Here is a 22,323-nt window from a genome sequence, read left to right as displayed (position 1 = left end):
GTTTATCTGGGAGCACCTTCTTCATCCACACAGGCCTCCTTGCATTTTTGCCTGACTTTGTGTTTTTTGGCGAAAGTATCTTCACCTTGCTCAGTAAAGTGGATTCCATCTCTCCCAAAGAAACGCTGGTTCACAAACAGGGTCCCATGGTCACAGAACCCAAAATGTTGTTTCCAACATCAATTCCATAGCCAATTATTGACTTATGCTAGGGGTGCCTTCCTCCTCGCACCCTTTTACCTCTCTGGCGGTATTGAAGACAACACCACCTGGGCTCCCCTGACATTGACCGTTGCCCACAGAGCTTTGCAGTCACTTTTGGTACAGTCTTGATTTTTCCCTTGGCGGTATCATTTATGCCCATGTGGAGTAAAAGCAGGGGGTAGTAGTCAGAGGGTTGGACCAGCTGTGGTGGTCCGTCCACAGTATCCCGGATTTGGGCCTCTGGCAGGCAGCAAACCTCTGTAGTTGATAAGTCAGGCTGACAGATGGATGCCTCTGTCCCATGTAGCAGGGAGTCACCCATTACGATGACTCACCATTTCTTCCTAGTGGCCTTGCATGGTTTAGGGTTAGGTGGACCAGATGCTTGGCTTGTAGGCACATCTGGCTTTCCTTCAGCTTTTAGGGTGGTAAAACTGTTTTGTAGATGTATGCCCTTAGGTGGGGCAGGGGCTGTCCTCTTGGTACCAGAAGTCACTAGCTTCCACCCTTTCCTTTCTCCAGAATTTTGCCAAACAATTTATGCCATTTTTTTTTTCTTTGACCTTTCTGATTGTCATTTTATCTTACTTTAAAATTCAGGCTTTATGACACAGAGACTTTCTTCTTGTTATTTCTGTGTCTTCTCAGGAAAACCCTGACCTGTATTGGCACATCAAGCAGTATAATACAAATAATTCTGCTTCTCTTGATTTATGAAAAAGAAAAATTACTTGCTCTCCATTTGTGCCTTTGTTAATTACAGCTGACAGCCTAGTAGTGTCAGGAACTTCATTCCATGCAATCAATGAATGGATCGCAATCAAATAAATTTTCTGTGATACGTAACGTTTACATTTTCCTGTGCTCAGTTATGACATTGTTGGGACTCAACACATGGAAGGAAAAAAACAATGAGGAAAAATACATATATACATATAGATACATATAAATACATGTATATGTATATATAATCATACAAATCTGTGAAATTCATAGTTTAAGAATATTTTTTCCTTTCTTAAGTTGTTGGTCATAAAAAACTTCATCTGCTGTTGAGACAAAAAAAAAAAGTTTGTCCTTTCAGAAAACATGAGAAGCAGCAGGCTGAAAAACCTGAAAATTCTCCTCCTATGCATTGTAATACATAGATGCAGTGATTTGCTGTGTTTTTGTGTTGTTTTGAGGGGGGAAGAAGGTGGCGGGGGACACAGAGAGGTTTAAGAACTCCTTACAGTTTATCAGCATCCTTCTTAAAATGTTGCTGCCTACGCTGGGAACATTGAGATGACTTGCTACAATACTGCTTTATTTCTAAGCATACTCTCTGACACTACAGTTCTAATCTGCAACCATTTTTCACTGTTTCTTTTTCTGCTATCTCCTTCATTGCTGTTCTTGCATCTTGAAGCTAAGATGAAGTTTGTAGCATCCTATTGATAACTACACAAATAATACATCATAGGCTGTGGACATATATACGTAGAACTATTTACAGGAGTATAGTGCATTGAAGTTTTGAAGAACTTGTGTTTAACGTTGCAAAAGAAACTTTGTCTTGAAATGCACCAACTATTTAATGTCAAAAAGTCATCTATATTTATTGCAGTCAGCAACATCAATAGTTTTGTCCAGTGAGCTAATAAATAATCAGACACATCTCCTAAAAAGACTTATATGCAAAAGGTCAACTAATTCGAATTATAAAGCATTAGTGGAGGATTTAAGTAGCTATCAACTGAGGAACTATCAACCTAGTTTGAATCAGGATTGAACATTTGGCTAATGTTTGGATCTTGTATCATATATTTCAGAGAAATCACTTATTACTGTTGTGTGTCAATGAGTAAAGAAGTATTATTTTCTTCTGGTAGGATAATTACTACAGCTGTTATAGCTTATCTATTATCAAGTTCTTGCCATTTTGCAAGAAGAAAAATTGACTATACTGAATCAAATCGTATGCTTGAATTTTATTCTTCAAATTTCTCTTCAGAGAAGGTTAATTATGTATGTTTTTTTAAACATGTATCCAGCTTCTTGAATGTGTTCTGGTCTATAAGTGGGTTAAAAATACTGTTTAAAATATTCCTACATTTTACCACAGTAATTGAAGTAGTTGCTGTGTTTGTATTATGTAGTTTGATATATAATGCATAGACTAAACTTTATATCACTTCAACAGGCTTAGAGCCAACTTAACAGCTTTTTTTTGTTGTTCTAAAAATTGTTATCAATTATACTATCAAATGGTGTTGCTCAGTCTTGGGTATGCAACAACTCCACATGACAGTTCAACTTTCTGGCAGTTCTGCTTAAAGTGGGAAGGAGAATAATCTTCCTTTCAATTACTCTTCCTTCTCCCTCCTTAAGAGAGGCCTTGAAGATAGTCTTGCTGTAGCACTAAGCAGGACACAGTAGGAGCAGAAGATGAGCTTTGTAGAATGGGACATATAGCTGTGATTAGGCATGCTGTAATGCCATCCGGGTCTGGAAACTGTGATATTACCTAGGCCTGGCATCAAGTTGTTTCTTTCTGCAGACATACTGCCTGATGCTCTTCATAGACACTAGCTCTTTCAGTCTGTAGATGTTCTTGCTTGGCTGTCTTACCAGAGTGCTGGAACATCTGAGTATCTCTCTTCTCTCTCCCTAAAAGTACAATTAAGCTTTATTTTCTCATGACAGTGCTTTATGGAAGCTGCTTTTTACCTTGGTCTGCCTTCAGCTTTTGTTGGGGAAATTGTCTTATCCCTCAAGTAGATTCTGGACCAAGATTTCATCTTGGCTTCATCCTTCCTACTCTAAGAAGTCTTTTACTTTCTTTGGTGGTCTGCTAGACTAATGGAAGTACGCTTGTTTTTAGACAAATAGCCATAGTTTTTCAAATGCTGCTGCTTTAAAACACAAGTCAAGCCTTTTCTGTGGAGCCATTACCAGGGCAATTTAATGATATAATAGAGACTGAGGAATAGGACAGCCTTGTTACATGTTTGTGGTGGTTTGGTAGGTAGATGTAATATAGTTTCAGTAATGACATTTAGATACAGTGTATCTGTGCAACAATTTGATTTTTTTAGGTCCTTGAACTGTGTTAGTAATTATAGCACCATACATTAACTTGCCATGCTTTTGACATAAACCTTTAAAAAATGAACCAGCTACATCTGAATTGATTCTGTCTGGGAAAGGCAGGCTATGTAAAGCTAGCATTAGGTAACTGTACCGTGTGTAAGGTAAGACAGGATATATGAAACTTATGCCATTTGATAGACATGCTGCATATGAGGTAATACTGATGTTGATTATATCCCTCCTTATCAGTAAATTGTCATTTATCATTCAGTATCAAGACTTGCAGGAGCTTGTAAATAGGTCACATTTCATTATACATGGCTTCCGCTTGTAGTGCTTCCTAAATTAAATACCTCATAGCAGTACACATGGATTTCAGACGTTAATTTTAGTGTCCCAACATGCTGTGTCTTGCTGTTTTCCGACGAAGGACAAATTTTGACTTTGTCTACTCAAAATATGTTTTGGCAGAGGTATTTTTATTCTGTAAATATAGTGGTAGGTATCCCTCCAGGCTACAGTGCTTCCTGCATGCAGCCATTTACATACTAAGTCATACCACATTAAGATACCACGTTCAAATGTTTTTAAAATTAACTTTGGAGGATGGGAAGGTTTCCATTAAATAGCAGGAACAGGGAACAGGCTGCATCTCCACTGGCCTGCCTTTGTACCCTTTTCTTTGACAGTATAATCATAACTGTAAACCATTAACTCTGTAAATGTTTAAAAAGAAAAGCTATGTTTATCTTATCATCAGATTGTCAGTGTATTTGTCAACATCAAAATGTATTTGCATTGAAGTAGAGAGTCATGCGTCAGGCACAGCCATCAGTCTGAAGAGTGAGGAGTGTTATTTCTTATGAGAATTTACGGGATTTGTTTTATATGGAAATGCAACTGACTTTTTTTCTTCTTTCAGCTGGTCAGTATTGGTTCTTCCTATAACTATGGCAATGAAGATCAGGCTGAATTTCTGTGTGTTGTCTCAAAGGAATTGCATAACACTCCCTATGGCACAACCAGTGAACCCAGTGAAAAAGCAAAGGTAAGTTACTAGACATCGGAGTAAAGAAATATTGTCAAAACAGGTAGACTTTGCTAAGTCATGCTAGGCCTATCTCTCTTCTGGACTTTTATTTAATTGCCTTTTCTCCCTCCTTCAAAACTGATAATGGTTCCCTGTTCATTGTATAAGAGAGTGTAAATGGTAAAGTCGTCATGAATTTGTTATACAGGATGGCTTCTTTAAACGGAATATTCTGTATTGTTCCTGATACCTATCCTGTTTTTTGAGTATTCACAGATATTTGCTGTTTACAGTTGAGAATCTACATTTTGTTTCTCACACATTTTAATGACTCCTTATTCTTTACATGATTCATTTGAAAAATGTTTTCCTTGCTTGAGTTGAGCTGAAGACATCTTACTGTCACGAATGGGGATTTTAGAATGCTGTCTTTGAAAAACAGTGTGCAATATGTTGTAAAATGAAGATTTTTTTAGCCTGTTATTTTCAGGTTTCCACCTAGTTCTCCTTCCTTTCTGTAACCTGTTTTATAAAAAGACTGTAATGGGTACAGTATCTTAGCATTTTCATCAGTTGTCTTTCAGAGTCTGTACAAATCAAAGATGTAAAAACAACTGAACAGTAATAAGGCAGACTAGTTATGTATGTAAGCATATTCTACTGCTTTGTGTGAGGAAACTACTACAGGTAAACTGGGTACTTTTTGTAGTTGGCTTAAAAGCTTTTTATTTAGTATGTTTAAATGGGAAACAGTTGATAGAACATCAATGATTGCTTTCTCAAGAATCACCTTTAAAGTAATAGATCTTGAAATAATGCTAAAATGTGATGTGGGTCTTGGCATTGAGGCCCCAAATAGATAAAACTTCACTACTTCCTCTGCTGTGTAACTTCATTTTGCTGCTACATCTATGGAGACATTTTTTAAAATTACACTTTAAAAGTACTCCAGGTTTTTGTTTGGATGCTTAGTGAAATGATTGATTTCTGCTAATTTGTTGCTGTTGAGATGAGATTTCCAAGGAGTTGTAAGGGATTAATGTAATCAAGGGTAAACAGTGAACCTGTGTAAGCCATGTCTCATTCTTTCCAGAACCCTAATCATGGTCTGCTTTCACCAGAATGGTTAAGGAAAATCGAAAAGTTGACAAAGAGGGATGTGGCAATAGTTTATGGCTGGGATACATGCCTGAAAAAAAAAAAGAGTGGAATTCTTGAACCTGCTACACACATTCATAAGGAATAATAGTACATCTTCAGGGAACTTCAGAAGTTGCCAGAGTTACATTGCATCCTTAATTTAATAGAAATTATGGATCAAATCAAACTATTAAACCATGAAAAGAAAAACTAATTCAGGGCACAGTTCAACTCCTGTACAATTAGTAGCTCTGAGAGAAGCTAAATCCTAGACCTCTCCATTCAAAGGCTTCTTGGTCATCATTTTGGAGAAGAGTGCAGAGCATAATTTGACCAGGGCAATGAATGTGACTTACTGATAGTTTTTGGTTGGCGATATAAGCACTCACTCCTTGTTTCCTGGAAGAGTTGAGCTTTTGCTAGCAATAAATGGCAATGCTTGAAAAATCGTTTTTGATACAGTGTGTTTCTGCTATATATTTTATAGCTATGTGTTGCATTGGGGCATGGGGGGAGGAATTCCTTTTTGTTTGAGAGGTTTCTGACAGCTGTGTGAGAAATTTGGACTGTTCTTTAGGAACTGTTGATCCAGTAGTTCCCATCTGCAACCTGTTCATTAGTGTCTGAGTTGGTCTTCATGAAGTTCGTATGATTGAAATTATGGTATACAGTGATATATACAGAAAGACACATTCACCTCCTGGGACTGTCTTCTAGAAACAATGAGAAAGTCTTCCTAACTATTACTTTTGCAGCAGATTAGGTTACAGAAAGAAAAAAAGCACCAGTATGTAATTTTTATTGATGCGCACTTCAATTTTAAATTAATAGTACTGGACTTTCAAAATAGGAAAAAGCATTCTCTGATACCCCATCTAATCAAACTTCACCTTCTTAGAGACATTTTTTTTATGCTTTCTTGTTTGGAAAACGGTTTGCTTAGATAGGTTAGAAGAGGGAAACAGTAGCAATTAAAACTTTGAAATGTGGGATTCCAGCATAATCAGAATCTCTCATTGTTACTGGTCCATGCAGTCTTTACCGACTCTCAAACCTGTACACCATTTAACTGAACTATGTATTGGTGAAACTCAGACATGGCAATACAAAGCATAACACGTTATTTTGCTGATGTAAAGCATAGAAAGAATGTAGAGACAAATGGCAGAAAATGTGCTGTGCTATGAAATATTAGGGGTGATCAGTCTTGTAGTGTATATTTTCCACAAAGCAATTTTAGCACTTTCCTGTCACTGGCATTTTCAAGGAAAAAAATAAGCAGGTCAAAATTCACCAAAAAATAAAACCAAAAAGATAGTGAAGTACCAGTCTTTGAGTATATTTAAGCACCTGCCTTTCTTAGTTCTTTTGTTAGTAGCTGACTTTTGTGTAGCCTTGTAATATGCCTGAGAGAGGGAATTTAACCCCATTTGGAGCATTGACTTAAATTGTTTCAGTGACTTTTACAGGAAGCCATGGCAATACTAAAAGATAGCCTGTGTTCCCACAAGCATTCTTCTTTCATACCACTTCATTTACCTGTCACTCTTGGAAGTAATGACCAAAGCCTGTTCATAAAATCTGCATCCAAAGTTAGGTTTTCAGGTGCTATCCTTCCCCATATGTGGGGAACAGTAAGTGGAATAGAGATACCAACTCTGGTTTATTTAAGTTTTCTCTATACCTAAGGTTCCTCTTACATTGCATGGCACTATTGGCTTCTATCTGCTGACTGTGGGATGTTTGGGAAAGGAAATTTTCATGAAATCTATAGTGTTCCTGCTTGAAATTGTCTGCTGCCGTACTTTCTTACAAAGAGCGGGGATCCTGGATAAAAGTAAATAAATGTCACTCCCAGATGCTTCAAGTGTAAGTGGACTGTACTTTGTTGCAGCACTGACTCACCTGCAATCTTTTCTTTTCCTTTCCTTTCTCTATACTTGCTGCATGCTGCATGCCACTCAGAGTGAAGATGAAGAAACGGATTACGATATGAATGACTCAGATTAAGTGTAAATGTCATGGTGAGCACTAGCTGCCCTAGGATTTTACCCAGATGCTTTTCTGCCCCATCCAATTCCTGCCCCCACTAGTGCTGTCCTTTGGCTAGTCCTGGTGGTGTATTTGTTTGTGGTTATAGTTGTGGCATGGTTAGCAAAAACAGAATACATGTTCTGTATGTTGCTTCTTTGACAGAGTAATCAATGTTGCTGTTATCAGCTGTACTATGATCCATAACTTTAAAGTTATGCTGAGAAGAAAAGTGCTTCATATAGGTTCTAGGGGGAAATACTATAGGATCAAAATTGGTTTTGATTTATAATTTCCTTGCACCACCTTTTCTGTCAATTACTTTTTATGTGTAGGGGTGTCTCATACAAACTTGGAGTATAAATTTTCAGCAAATGTCTGATGTGGCAATAAATTAACGAACTTAACTGAAGTGCAGTGTAGTCAACAGATCTGATAATTTTGAAATTAATAATTTTTTCATCAAGACCTGGCAAATAGAGGCACATGATGTAATCTTAGTGCTACAGTTGTCTTTATCACAGGAAACAACTCTCTCCACAGAAGGGTCAGGTCCTTTCTACTGCAGTTTGACATCTTATTGAAGATCAAGGTACTTTACAGGTCACATCAGGAATCCGTATATATCAAAGATGCTTGCAATTGCATGAGATTGAGCTCCAGCTTCTCATCTACACAGCTGAATATTTTAGCTGTAAAGCAGCCTTATACTTCTCTCTGAAGTGTTGCTCCCACACAGCTGAAGAAGAAGATACATTACAGCTGGTTGAAACTAGGTAATCTTTAAGGTCCCTTCCAACACAAACCATTCTATTATCCTATGATTATTGTCTTTCCTGATGCTAACAGAAACTACTGCTGAGGTAGAATAAGGTCTTTTGCTAAGCCTTCTGGAATGGTTGCAAGGAATGGATCAAATCTGAAGCTTTACTGAAAAAAGTAAATTGATCCTATGATGGAATTGAATGCAAGCTTTCTCAGCTGCCTGAGAGACAGAAAGTCTCTTAAGATGTTATTCTGTCTGCAGCAGATTTATTCTGAGCGGAAGGAACTATCACACTTGGGCCCTTAGGATCAGAGAGTTTATTCAACATTGCTGAGAGTTTTTAAGTCAACTTTGGATCTGCTGCATCTGGATGAAAAACAACAGAAACATGGTAAGCAGGAAAATTCTGAAGACAACAGAGCTAAAGTATAAGTTCAGAGGAGCGTTATCCATTAAGGTCTCTGTTCAGCTAATAGTGTGTTTTCGCATGAACTTCTTCAGTGCCTGGTTCTGCTCAAGATATATTCCACAATCCTAGCCACTGGCAGTTTAAGAAAAGACCTGCCCTAACTGTTTTCAAATTTTAGTTACCTCTGCTAGTGTTGAGACATCTTCTCTCAGCATTTTTGCCCAGGAAGTGACTAAAATGTTCAGGAAGTCTCATTAAAGTTTTATTTTCGTGAAAAAAGGAGTTTCGGATTGCAGAATAGAATCGGTCATTCTTTCAGTAATTAGTAATTCCAATTTTGATAGAGTTCCTGATAATTGAAATTCAATATTCTCTTTTCCTCTTTGGACAAAGTCACTGTTCATAACTATAGAAGATCCTCTTTCACCCAATTTCTAAACAGAGGTGGATGGAACACTTCCCTTGAGAGCTTACTGATGAGAAATCATTTCCTCTTTAGTAAAGTTAGGGGTTGCAGAAAAAGTACCAAGTAAAATGTGTTATAATATTGCCTGAGCTGATGGAATTTTCTATTTTACGTTGGATTTACTGGCTCAGCAGTGTGCCAAGTTCAAAATCTAGATCTGGCTTAGCTTGTCTTATTTGTATGTGCTCTTGAAGTTACAGAAAGTAATTCTAACTCTGTTGATCTTAAAAGCATTTTTTTTATCTTTTAGGAAAGAATAAACTCAAATGTTGCATTTCAGATGGGAAACATTCACAAAATTAATTGATCCAGTAATATTTTCTAACTCCACAGGTGCTTGTTTCAGCCATGTTTTTGCCCCTCTTGGCATTTACTTGCTACTTTTGATGGGTCAGACTGTTATCCACTATGTGGACTTCTGCCCCAATACCTTATTCTCAGCGGTGACCGACTCCAAATACTTGAGGAAAGAGATTAAGCGTGAAGCATTTATCAGAATAACTCGTGATGTATTTCCCCAGCGTCTGGTAAGGAGCAGGTTAGAAATTTTGGCTTCAAGCCTGCATCCAGATCATTACATCAAATAGGTATCATTGGCACTACATTCTGTAAGTTTGTCTAATCCCTTTTGAGTGTATTAGTACTAGCTACTGAGCAATTTTCAAGGCCTGTCTTTTCCGTGCAGAATGCACCTGTATCTTTCTGACATCTTAATATGAAAAGTTTTTTGCTTAGTACACATAGTAGATTCCTCCTCATGAAATATGCAGTGTTTGCATTTAAAATATACCTTAAAACACATTATAGCCCATCAGAGAGATCCTGTATTTTGGAAATTTATCAAAGTACCTGCAGTGTCACTTCATTTCCTAACTTGTAAATAATAGTAAGTCTGACTTTGAAATGAAACAGAACTTTGTAACCACAAAGTGAGATCCAGGTACTGCAGGCATTTCAGGGAGCAAGTGATAAAGTGGATTTTTTTTAAGTTAACTCTGAACTGTCCTTGAGAGCATACGAATGGTGATGGAGTCTTTATGAACTCCAGTCCTTAAAATATTCCATGGCATTGTGCAAAGCAGGTGAGACCCTACTTGACTATAGCCACTGTGAATGACATACTAGGCTTAATGACCGATAAGAGGCTGATACGGTAAATTATCAACATTTTAACAATATTAAAAAGAAACCAAACACCTAGACTTTTTCATTTAAAACCAAACATGAAACTGGCATGCTCTGTTAATTTTTGGTTGACAATTTTTACGCAACAGGCACAAAGATCGTGTGTGCTGTCAAATTCTGTGAATCCTCTGGGGGTAGAATGTGCTACTGAGTGCTACTAGCATGAGGTGTTTGTCATAATATGAGATTAAATTGAAATCATCATAGAAAGAAATTTTGCATTGAAGACAGCTATGCCATTTCCCAGGGACTGTGCCTTTGCTTTCTGCCAGGTTTTGAAGAGCTCTTCTCAGTACTTGGAAAACAACCAGGAAGTAAAAGAAAATGAATTACTGTTAGAGATAATTTTACTTGCCGACAAAGTACTTGTGCTAAGTACATTTGAAGCTTTGCTTAGTCTTTTTTTGGCCATGGTCATCACTGGTTCTACTGTTTGCTTGCAGGCTTCCCTATGGGTACACTAAAGCAGCTTCAGAGCTGATGTCATTACTGCTGATTGCAGTATTCAGGTTAGAGTAGCAATGCGAGAAACACGGTGGCCTGGACAGTCAATCCTAAGACATGGATCCTTTCTTCACTGGAGGTGCTGAAGAAAGTTGAAAAGGGGAAAATAAAAAATCAAAATGAAAATAGAATACATAGTCTTCGTGTTAAAGGATGCTATATACAAGGTTTCCTAGGTTCTTCAGGGGCAGATATTTTGGTTTCATTAGACGTCATTCCCTATATTTAATATACACCTTTTAAAACGTATATTAAACAAGTCAACTGCCTTTAGGGGAAAACCAAATCATTTTATTCACTGTAATGGGAATCTCAGTTCCTTGGTAACAGTGGGAGAAGCAAATTCCTTAGACAATTTTCGAGAAATACATTCCTTCTCATGAAGTCAAAAGGCTGCAACGCCTCTCAGCTGCCTGGCTTGGGTGATTCAAAGGATAATGATGGACAGGGTAGTGCATGAAAAGTACAATGTGCTATGTCTTGTCTCTGCAGAAGCAATTTTCCTGTGGACTGGGAGGGATGCTTAACAAACTTGTGAGGTCTCCCATGAACAAATAATATTAATGTAAAATTATTTTAAAACTGTTGTCAAAGTAGGATTTACTGTCCTATAGGTGGTGAGTCCAACTGATCAGCTTGTATATCCAAACTCCACTGTACAAAACTATTTACTAAAACTTTTTACTATGAAGAAATCTTGTTGGCTGAATTTAGTTCATGCTAAAGATCAAGTCTGGACATCTATTTCAAATGTCAGTTTAGTTCTTGTCAACTCATACTCTTGGTCTTTGAAAGCTGAATGCATCATCTCACTCAGTATGACATTTGTGCACATTTTAGGTTGCTAATTCACGTTTTCAAGGGATACAATTGCAGCTGAAACTTGAGAGAGTTAAGGACATTTACTGCAATAGGAAAAAATTAAGATTAAATCCCAAGTTTTAAAATGTATCTGGTTCATTTACTATATGGGACCTAAGTATCTTTAGAACAAGGATGAAATAAAATGGCTTACTTCTTATGTCTTCCAGCCCTTAAGTTTTGGTTATATTAATCAGACTCAGCTACTAGCAGTGATGTACATTAGTTTTCATGATGTTTGATAGTAAAAGATTGTATGTATTAATCTTTCTTTTTCAGTCTTAAAGCACAAGCTTCAAGAATGTCCTTGAAACAGCTTCTTTAAAAATTATCAGTTTTTTTGAAATAGTCATTATGCCTCCATTCTTTGTCCTCCATTCTTTAAGAATGACATTGAGAGAATTTTCATTTATAAAATTGTTGGTCTCTTTCAGATTTTGCAAGAACGAGGTTCCAGGATGTGAAGAGAGTATTGAACAGTGAAGATTTTTTCTCTTTTATTCCAAGATGCAGTGAATTGTCACATTGAAGAGGCTTGGCTGCAAAAGAAAAAATCTGATTTAGACAATTTTCTGTTGATCTGGGTTTCAACCATTTTTGCCTATAAGCTGGTGTCAACTGGCTGAAAGCGTTGCAAGATTACTTAATGGGAATAGATGGTGTGGGAGTGTGTTTTAAGTTTTGGTTGTAGTGCATGGTTGTACTGTCTTATGGGCTGGCTGACACTGGCCATTTGAAAAGAAATGACCATGCACTTATATTTTCCTCTGAGACATGTAGCACTTAATGCTTGGTGCTGGATGACCCAACATTGATCAGTTTGCAGAGATTTTCCTACTAATCATTGTAAACATTTAAAGGACAATGCAATTGGTGCTACATACACACGTTACAGCCCACAAATGCAAATATTTGGGCCTACATTGTTTTGGAATCAGTGACAGCCCTAGTTGACTGTCTTCTACTGCACATTCCTTATGGCTCTGTGACATTCTGTTTCATAAGAACAGCCTAGGAGATCAACTGAAACTAGCATGTAAAAAGTTACACAACAGACAAAAGGTTTCTTTAAAGGAAGGTTGTATATATTGACTGTGGGTTTATGGCATATGTTAATACACAAAGGGAAGACTAAACTCTGAGAAAATGGCCTTCATCTGAGTAATTCTTGATGTTCTTTCTGTCAAATCAGTCTCCTCCTGCAAAAGTTATGCTCCAGTCTTAGCCAGATGTTTGGAAGGGGAATCAAAATTCACTTAAAATGAACAACTGAACTTTCTTTCTTTTGAGATATTTGTATTCAAATGTGTGTTTGTACTTTTAAAAAATTCCTGTACGTGTTGACCTCTATGGATTACAGTAGAGATTTTTCAAGAGCTGGAAGTTTTACAGAAATATGGTTGGTTAGTCCTAGATCCCTATCTCTGTGGCTGGGATTAAAATCAACCTAAAGCGTGAAGACAAGCTCATGCAATCGAAATACTTAATTACTTCGTACATTCAAGATACCTGTAATCAATCTTTCTATACTGTTTCAACTATGCAGTTAAAGAACACCGTTTGAATACATCTGGTGCAGCTTTATTAGTTTGTCCTTGATGAAGGCTAATACACAAGACTGGAGCTTTTTAATACACTATGTTTTGAGCAAAATCTTTTCGCACATCTTTAAAACACTTAATGATATTGACGGTATAAAACTCAGCTTCATTGACTTACATAGCTGAAAGCAGTGGAAGGGAGTTTCAAAAAGCTGTAAGATTGTTTTGAATTCTGCAGACATTTGTTTTCATTCTCAGTAACGTCAGAATTTATGCATATACTCTAGGTAATCCTTTACACAAAAGCCCAATTGTCGAACACCCAGGGTCTACCTTTATTTATTTTTTTTCCAAAAAATAATAATAATAAAAAATAATAAAAAAAAAGATTATACATTGATAAAAGTTTGGCAGGAACAATTTGTAAAAACCATTTCTACTAAGCTGGTTAAACAGTGGGCTAAATGTTTTGTCCATGCAACTAATGCTTGAAAGGGTTTGTAATGCATTTTGCCACTTGGATGTGGTCTGCACTGGAAGCTGCTGGCCCCTCCACAACAACACATAAAATGTTTGTCTTTTTTTAAAATGTTAAAACTGAATTGAATTTACTAAAAATGTAATTGTGTAGGGAGCAATGTTTATACTTTTATACTTTTTTAGGCACCCATGTTTTATCTGCTTAAATTTAACACCCAAGTTTCCCCTACATAGTAAGAGATTATCTTATGTATCTGAAAATAAGCATAGCTATTGTCTGTGTTAAGTACATATTAAAACATTTCCTCTGCTGCAGTAGTCACTGTGTTTTTAAACAGCATGACTCTACCATATTCCCTGAGCTCTCTAGCTCATGGAATTGCAGCCAACTAGGTTTCTTGTTTTCTTGATGTGCTTTACAGAGTAACGCAGCATTGGCCTAACTGGATTCTAAAGCTCAAAATATCTGTGTAATGATCCTTCTGAATCTGTATTTCTGTTTCTCTTATTTAACTCCTCCCAAAATGAGTATTTTGTTTCATGAACTGAAATTTTCAAGAATGGCAGCAGCAAAGCATAAGTAACAAACTGAGCAAAACCAGAACAAATTTAGAGTATGTAAAAGGGTGGTTTTTTTCCCAAGTATGTTTTTTTCACTGGAGTTTTTTTCAGTTTAAAAACATGCTTTTATGGTGAGATTACCTGCTATCTAGTTTACATTGTATCCATGTTGTAGCAAATTTGGGGGAAATGGGTTGTTAATCATTCTGCACTTTGTTTCCAATACCTCACACAGATTTTAAACAAAACAAAAAAAGAACTTTAATAGGTACCTTGTAAATTATTTTATATATGCTATTGTTTGAGACCACTTAACTACCTACTTTTCCGTTCTTGCTATTGTCATTGTTGCTTTAATTTTTGTGAACATCTGAGGCTTTGAGATAGTTGGAAGTGCAATTATATGCCTTTTTCGAGGCATTAAGAATCATTCCCTCAAAAAGTTTGGTTTCTTTTTATTTGACTCTTGTAATGTCAAATAAAGTTAGCTGTAGTAACAAGGTTGTTGTATTAGAGTCCAATCTACATCAAGTTTTGGAAACATTGCTTCGTATGTTAACATCTTGCAGGATGAGGTAATGTACCGATGTAGTTTAAACTGGAGTCCTTTGTCTGTGTCTTTGCTGTCATTTGGGAACTATTTACCTCAAACGACCTGCCTATGATGATGTAAAAGTGATATGTACACTGAGGGGTCTGTAATTGAAAAGTTAAACTGCAAAAGCATGAGGTGAACTCTGGATTTCTACAGCTTATCTTTAAATCAAAACAGTACCCCAGGCTAGAATTTATAGAATCATTTCTATGCTTCTGTGAATTTAGGATCCTGAGCATAAAAAGATTATAGCAGAAGAAAATAATGCAGGAAGGGAGAGGTACCAAAATAAACAGTCAATCAAGGTAAGCTCTCATGAAAAAACTACGGAAGGTTTAGCTTTCTACACCTTCACTACATGAATATTCAGTGAAATAGTCTGGCATGTTGACCATGGAAAACGAGGTTACTTTAGTAGATCATTAGAGGACTTCTTAAATGTCTGTCATTTCTTAAATGACAGACTTCTTGCAAAACTTGTGTAAGAACTGAAAAGTTCAAACTTACTGTAGCCATTTCTTTCTTAAAGTTAGGAAACAGATTGTTTGGACTTAATTTAGACAAAAGTTATTTTTTTTTGTATGGGAGACAACTGATTTCTAGGTGAAATGCTTTTGGATTTCAGAAGGTGACAAATAAAGAGTTTATATGCAATGAAGACGCCATTCTGAAGCTGCTAAGATGTGAATGTCACCTGGTTCATAACTGTTCAAAAGTATAGTCTGACTCAGCTCCCACAATAAATGAGAAATAGCTTTTTTAATGAAAGATACAAGGTTACCTGGAATTTTCTCCTACTTATTATGGAGTTATTAAGGAGTCTGGGTAATTGCAGTTTATCTGTTAGTAACTTAATTGTGTGTCACAGGCTTGATTGTATTTAGAAGCTTATATTGATTGTCTACTGAACTTTCAGTCCTCAGAATCATATACTCAGAACATTTGAAAAAATGTTTTTTTTTTCAAATTTAGCTAGGTGTCTTGTAATGATACCAGTTCCTTTCATCTTTCACGTTAGCTTTAGTAAAAGATATTCCTGAAAAAAATTGAGCTTGATTCCATCTAATTATTTTTTGTCTTCATATTTTCTTCAGACAGTAGCAGTGTAGCTCCATTTCTAGCAATGTTTATGAACAGTCATGATTGATTAGGAATGGTATTATTTCCTGAAGATACCAGAATTGAATCAATCTCCTCCTTCTCTGAGAGTTTTTTTCAGGAGAAAAATGTAAATTTCTAGCAGATTAAACAGAAGAATATGCAATTGTAGGCCTGTGTAGGGAACCAGTGTGTTGAGTGGGATGATGGTATTTTCAGAGTTCAGAATTCTCAGAACATAACACTGCATTCTCTGAACATCTGTTGAGGTTGTTGGAAGTTGTTGATCTCTTTTTGAGCAGTGTCACCAACAAATTAACGCACATATTAATAACAAATTACCTTTTTATTGGTATTATAAAAATGAACTTACAATGCAAAAATGCAGAAATGTGTGAATGAATGCAATTATATAGAAAATGGATTATAATGCGTACTGTCCAATCATTCAGGTATACTGGAGTACATTCCTTGAAAAGTAATGAGAGAACAGCGAAATACTGGGCTTTTCATGGAGATCAAAGTAAAGTGAAAAAAATAGTCTGAAGATGAAGTGTGGCATTTTGTTCACTTAAAATGTGATAAAATCAGAAAGTGTCATTCTCCTATTTTATTCTCTCTTTCCACATCAAAAATCTCTTTCAAGTTTTTCAAATTAACTTCTTCAATCAGCCATGAAAGTTGGGGCCCTTGAAAAAGACATGGGATTTTGCTTTGCCTTTAACAGTACCTGCTAGCTCAGGACAGCGAAGTGTCTCCTAACGCAGACATTTTGAAATATATAGTCTGAGGATGCTGTCTGTTTGCTTCATTATAGTTTATACTGTAGTTATTTCTAGCTTTAAGTACGATCTCAGGAAATTACCTGGGTTTGCATGTAGGATTACTGATTCTTAAAATAGCAAAAATATTCCATTAAAAAATGTGGACACCTGTCTGAACTCAGTGTATTACAACTTCTCTTTCTTTTGGTTCACAACAAGCGGTAGCTGTCTTTAAAGGCTTCTTACTAAACTGAAGCTTTAAAGGGCTAAATAGATCTTCTTTTATTGCTCAGTTTGCCTAAGTGAATGAGCTCTTTTCAGTGCAGAAATGTTAAGGGCTAAAATACTTTCCAGGGCTAATTTGAGGTTCCAGGAAAAAAAAAACAAACTTCTAAAAAGCAGATAGTTTTTTTTCTTCTAACAGATGCTACAATCATTTTTAGAAACTGCAGATATAACCAATTGCAGATATAAGTGTGTTCCTATCTTGCTTGAAATTTCAATATGCAACTTGGTAAGGAGTACAGCAGAGAAGACGGCACATTTGCCCACCACTTCATTATTGCCTATGTTGAAATTTAACAACTTTTGTGAATAGAACTGGCAATAGAGAGGCTTTGAGGAAAATTCTATGACAGGAAATTCTTGCTGAATGTTTCATTGCAACTTGGCAGTCCTTTACTTTTGCAAAGTCTACCAAGGCATAAACTTCTGGAAATTTCAGTTTATAAAATACCGCTGCATATATATATAGCCTTCTGGGTTCTCCCAGATGTTGTGTGTTAATAACTATTATAATCAGAGAAAATTACTTGAAGTTATTTTGATCCCTTTGGGGTGGCTGTGGCAGGAGAAAGTTCTGTAAGAGTATTCTCCTTGCTGTAGAAAGCTGAGCCTAAGTTTTGACCCACTGGGAAGTTGAGACTTCCAGGCCTGGTTATATGAAATGTAAGAGCTGATACATCTATGTACCTGATTCTTGCTCCTTTTGAAGATTTTTCCGAAAGTGTATGCACAGTTTTACCGAAACTTAAATTGGCTGATGTATGCTTGCTAGGATGAAGCAAGTGCCAAGATGTTGTAAAAGAAATGTTGCCAAGCTGTCTACTTCGGACCAAGATCACCAAGCTGAACAAGTATCAAATGGCAACTATTTCTACTCGCTTTTGTACTGAGCCTCATCTGAGCCTGGCTATGACAAATCTGTAACTCTATTTCCTATAGACTGTCTTGGCCCACCTACCTAATTCATCAGGTTGTTTTGTTTTTGTTTGTTTGAAATTACTGGTCTCACAATTACTTGTGCATCAGCTGTGTTGCTATCCAAGTGGCCATACTTCCAACATGTTATTTCCTGGATAGTGGATTAGCAATAACACTTTATTTTGTGCCAATTCATTATCTCTGAAGTGTTCTTACTGCAGCAGAGTTTGACTTTTTGATTTGGTTTTAATGCTTTTGCATTAGCCAAAACTCTTAGCACAGACATGGACAAAAAAATGAATCCAAGGAGTTTCCCTGGATAAAAAAATCTGCTAGGGCTTCCCAAAACATCTGAAGTTTCTTACAGTTAGCCATCATTTTTAAAACAAAGACACAATTAAAATGTGTGTGGGTATTTTTTTAACCTCCTTTTCATAACACTAGCATATTGTAAACTGCATGAAATAAAATTGTTTTTTCCCTTTTAAAGTCTGATGTCTTAAATCTTCCTTTTCTAAATCCATTAATGTTGACCGTAACACCATAACATCACTGATGTGCCTGGTTTAGTACTTCAGATATAAAATACAGTTTCACTGTGATTCAAAGCAGTAATACTTTTTCCTTTGTAAAGGAGATGCATCTTTTTCTGCTGCCTCAAAGACTTTACCACAAAAAAAGCCATGTTTATTTGTATATTTATCCACTGGGAAATCAAGGTATTTTCCTTAGGGTTTACTCTGACTGTCACTGATCATTGTAGTAGGAAATTGTCCCCTCTGCTGTGGATATATAACTACCACCACAAAAAAAAGTGTAAAAAAGTGTCAACTTCTAACTGATCAGTTTGCAAACATTTGCTTTCACACAGCTCACAAATCAGCCTACCTAGCATCACAGATTTCTTGTAGAATCCAATTTTTAATATAAATACTTCTGTATGGAAAATTAATCAAATTGATGCTTCGTAATAAGGCCAACATACAGTATAAAGTAAGAAATATAAGAATTCACTTTGTCAGCTCTAAAGTCTTACAGAGGCTGTATAAATAAGAATGAGGCAAATTTCATCTTAATAGTTTTAATTGGTTTTAAATGTGAAGCATGTTCTAATCTTTCCTCTTATGTTGAGAAACTTTAGTGAAATGGTGTCATTTTACTAAAGTGATTTCCTGCATTTTAATTGTATTTGATTTTTACTAAAATAAATCCTAAGTACAAACTCTGGTAGGAATTAACTACTTAATATGATCATTATATATTTTTAGCAGGCTTTGTTATAAAAGTATTTGCACTTTACAATTAACAACGCTACTTTCAATCGAAATTCCTACTGTGCATATCTGTAGTTTCAAGTGTCTTCACAAATTAGCGAAAATGAGAGCGCAAAAGGGATAAGTGTGTACCAGATGCCAGTTAATAAGGGGGACGTAAAGTAGATCTTTCACTTATACTTCACCTATGCCTTACATGTCCAAGTAAGTCATTAACATCCAGTTTGGATCCTTTATAATAATTGGAGTTTATTTGGCTAGCTTTCCTTTCAGTGGGAAGTTTCATTTCAGGAAGATGAAAATGGCCATGCAAATTCATCTTTTAGTGTGCTTAAGTCTTGCCTGGCAGTAATAAACACATAGTCCATATTTATGTGGCATTATCTGAGGCTGCAGCCTGTACAATTTTAAGAGAGAAATCCTGTGAGTGTTGTGTTAACAGTCTCTAAAAATCACTGCTTTTGGTAATGTCACTGGAATCCTCAAGGTCTGCAAAGAAATGCGATTTCTTCCACCATCTCCATTCAGATCAGTAATGACAATCTTCAGTGCTGAGTTTTGAAGAACGCAAATTCAGGCAACGGGAAAGCTCTGGAAAGTGAACCTACTACAATACAGGAAATCTGCCAGCTACATCAAGGACCATGCTACCAAAGCTGCATTTTAAATCTTTGGCTTAGAAGCATCCATACTGCAAGTGACAGGATACTTGGAAAGGTAAAGGGAAGAGTACATGTTTGTCCTGGTTTTACCGTGGGTATTTGCTAATGGTGAAAGATTCCTTAACTAGAGTGATCTTTAGTCTGATTTGGTGTAGCCACTATTATGCTTGCATAGCCTTGCTGAAAGCATCTATTCCAAACTTGTGCAAAGAAACCACCAAGACATTCCAAATGTATTTTCACCAAGTAGCATGCAACTGAGATAGCATCCAATAACTGCTTAGCGAAGCAGCCTGCAACTGGACTTTTCATTAAGATCTTTGAGACTCTCCTGTTTCTCCAAATCATTTGTGACAATCAGAATGTATACACAGCTGCTAGCTGTTCTCCATCTCTTCTCCAGCAGTTACTAGTTAAAAGGAATAAAGTAATTAAGGCAGTTGCTGGTATAGGCATCTATACATTAAGAAAAGAGAGAAAGCTGGGCAAGAGGTAGGGCCTATAGAAAGGCAGGTATACTATTTTGTCTTCTTATGCTGTGTAATTGGCTAAAGCACAAATATGAACAAGAACCGTTCACTTCAAGATAACAGGATTACTGTTAAATAATTCATTAATGGCAAGAAGCCAAATGAGCATGATGAGAATGGGGCAAGTGATCCAAGGATCTGGTTTGCTTATATGAAGATGCAATCATTATTTTGCATTTTTTAAACATTTCTGATATGTTGCTATTCATATTTCTCACTGCAGTAGGGAGACGCTGAAACTGCCCATGTGCATAAGAGGAACGCAAGCCTAAGGTGAGCCTTGAAAGGTGTATGCGGCCAGTGGAGGAGAATCCAACGGCTGAAAAATCAGTTTAAACTCTTTCTCTACACCTGATAGATATGGGATTCCATGCTCAAATTCACACTCATCCTGGAATTGGGGGTTTGAGTGATGTATAGCTGTTGTTAATATGTCAACAGAAGCTTTGGAAGCAGTTCTTCCTTACTTTTTGTCTCTGCTGGCAATAACATCTCTTAAAAACATTGCCTAGCTAACACTTGAGATTTAAAACAAAGATCTTACTATATCAGGCAAAACCCCCTACTTTGACAGCTCAGTGTGGGGTTTTTTTAAGACCAACCTAGAAAGGTGGAAACCAGAAACACACACTTTCTCTATTCCTTCTGTAGAGTCAAACATGAAATAAATGAGAGCATGAGCTTTTTAGGAAAAACAAAACAAAAAAAAGCCTGGAAGGGCTGTAACAGACTACTTGGCTTATCCTCTTGGCTAAACACAGGAGTAAATATACTTTAAGCACGTATTTTAACCTACGTTTAAAACTCCAACTGATGAAGACTCCACACTCATCTTTCCATTAGGCAGTCTAGTTCCATAGTAACTTTGTCAGTAGCATTTTCTTAACACCTGATCCCCATTTTTCTCACTGCAGTTTAAACTGATGACATCTTGTCCCCTACATTATGAATATGAATAGTAGATTATTGCCTAACTCTCTGCTATAGCCTTTCATTTTCTCAACGACAAGGTAAATCTCTACATGGTGTGCATGTCTGAAATGCTACAAAATGTCAAAAACAACAACAACAAACAAAATTTCAAGTGAGAATTTTAAAAGCCAAGCAGAACAAAGCATAAATAACTGTGTCCAGTAAGTTTATATTAATTCTGCCAGCTTCAGATGCCAGCTGCCGCTGAATCCCAGTCACCCAGGGCTACAAAGAAACAGGCTTCTTCCAACAGAAGTTTTAATATGTCTAAGACAAAATGCTCTTGCAGCTGCCTATTCACCAGCTGGGATGATGGGCAACGAGGTTCCTAACCTCAGCACAGATTTTGAGTAGGACCAATACAAATCTAAGAACTTATTCACTGAACTATTTAATTCTAGCGTTCCCGAGAAGAGAAACCATTTTGATCCTAAAGTACGGCATGGGATGCGCGTAGCTCAACAAATGTTACCAAACGCAGACCGCTGCGAGGCATGGCTAAGAGGAGGTTTCAAGACAGAAATTTCTTAGGCTTTATCAAAATTTAACAAAAAAGCCAGACAAAGACAGAACGCGATTCTTACCTGACAAGCTACCAAAAATGAGTTCTTAGAAACAAACAATCAAGGAAGCCAAACCACGCAGCACAAAGCGTGCTGCCCCTTAAAAGTCGGGTAAAGTAGATTCGGGACAAACGCGACTCAAGGCTGCGCTAGCGGTCACGGTCAGCGTCTGCGCTTCCCAGCGCCCGACGGGCCCAGGAGCCGCAGCAGCCGAGGGGCCGTCCCCGGGGCACGGCTGCCGGCAGCAGCGCGAGCGCGGCGCCGCAAACCCCCGCCGGGCCCTGCCGCCCTGGTGGCGGCCCCGCCCACCGGCCAGACGCAGCCACGCCACGGCGCCAGCTCCAGCCGGCGGGCAGCTCCGCCCCGTCCCCGCTCCCCCCATAGGTTTCTTGGCCTGCCCATCACCGGGGCC

The 22,323-nt window shown here is 37.2% G+C and overlaps 1 protein-coding gene and 1 long non-coding RNA gene across 3 annotated transcripts in view; one reads left to right on the top strand and one right to left on the bottom strand.

Moving 5' to 3' along the window:
• The window catches only part of PDPK1 (3-phosphoinositide dependent protein kinase 1), a 67,238-nt gene extending 48,839 nt beyond the window's left edge, over window positions 1-18,399 (top strand). For both annotated transcript variants that reach the window (XM_083800568.1, XM_083800567.1), the window contains 2 exons: window positions 4,199-4,324; window positions 12,103-18,399. In XM_083800568.1, coding sequence (XP_083656694.1) covers window positions 4,199-4,324; window positions 12,103-12,132 — 156 coding nt within the window. In that variant the 3' untranslated portion in view covers window positions 12,133-18,399. The remainder of the gene's footprint in view (window positions 1-4,198; window positions 4,325-12,102) is intronic.
• LOC310882182 lies at window positions 11,077-22,213 on the bottom strand. Its single transcript, XR_014572832.1, has 2 exons — window positions 21,933-22,213; window positions 11,077-12,207 (listed from the first exon to the last, which is right to left on the bottom strand). It is a non-coding gene; the product is annotated as an uncharacterized lncRNA (long non-coding RNA).
• Between the last annotated feature and the right edge of the window lie 110 nt (window positions 22,214-22,323).

This window comes from Anser anser (genome assembly GCF_964211835.1).
Source record: "Anser anser genome assembly, chromosome: 15".
NCBI lineage: Eukaryota > Metazoa > Chordata > Aves > Anseriformes > Anatidae > Anser > Anser anser.
The sequence above is the reverse complement of the archived record's forward strand: the minus strand, read 5'-3'. Positions and strand labels throughout refer to the sequence as shown.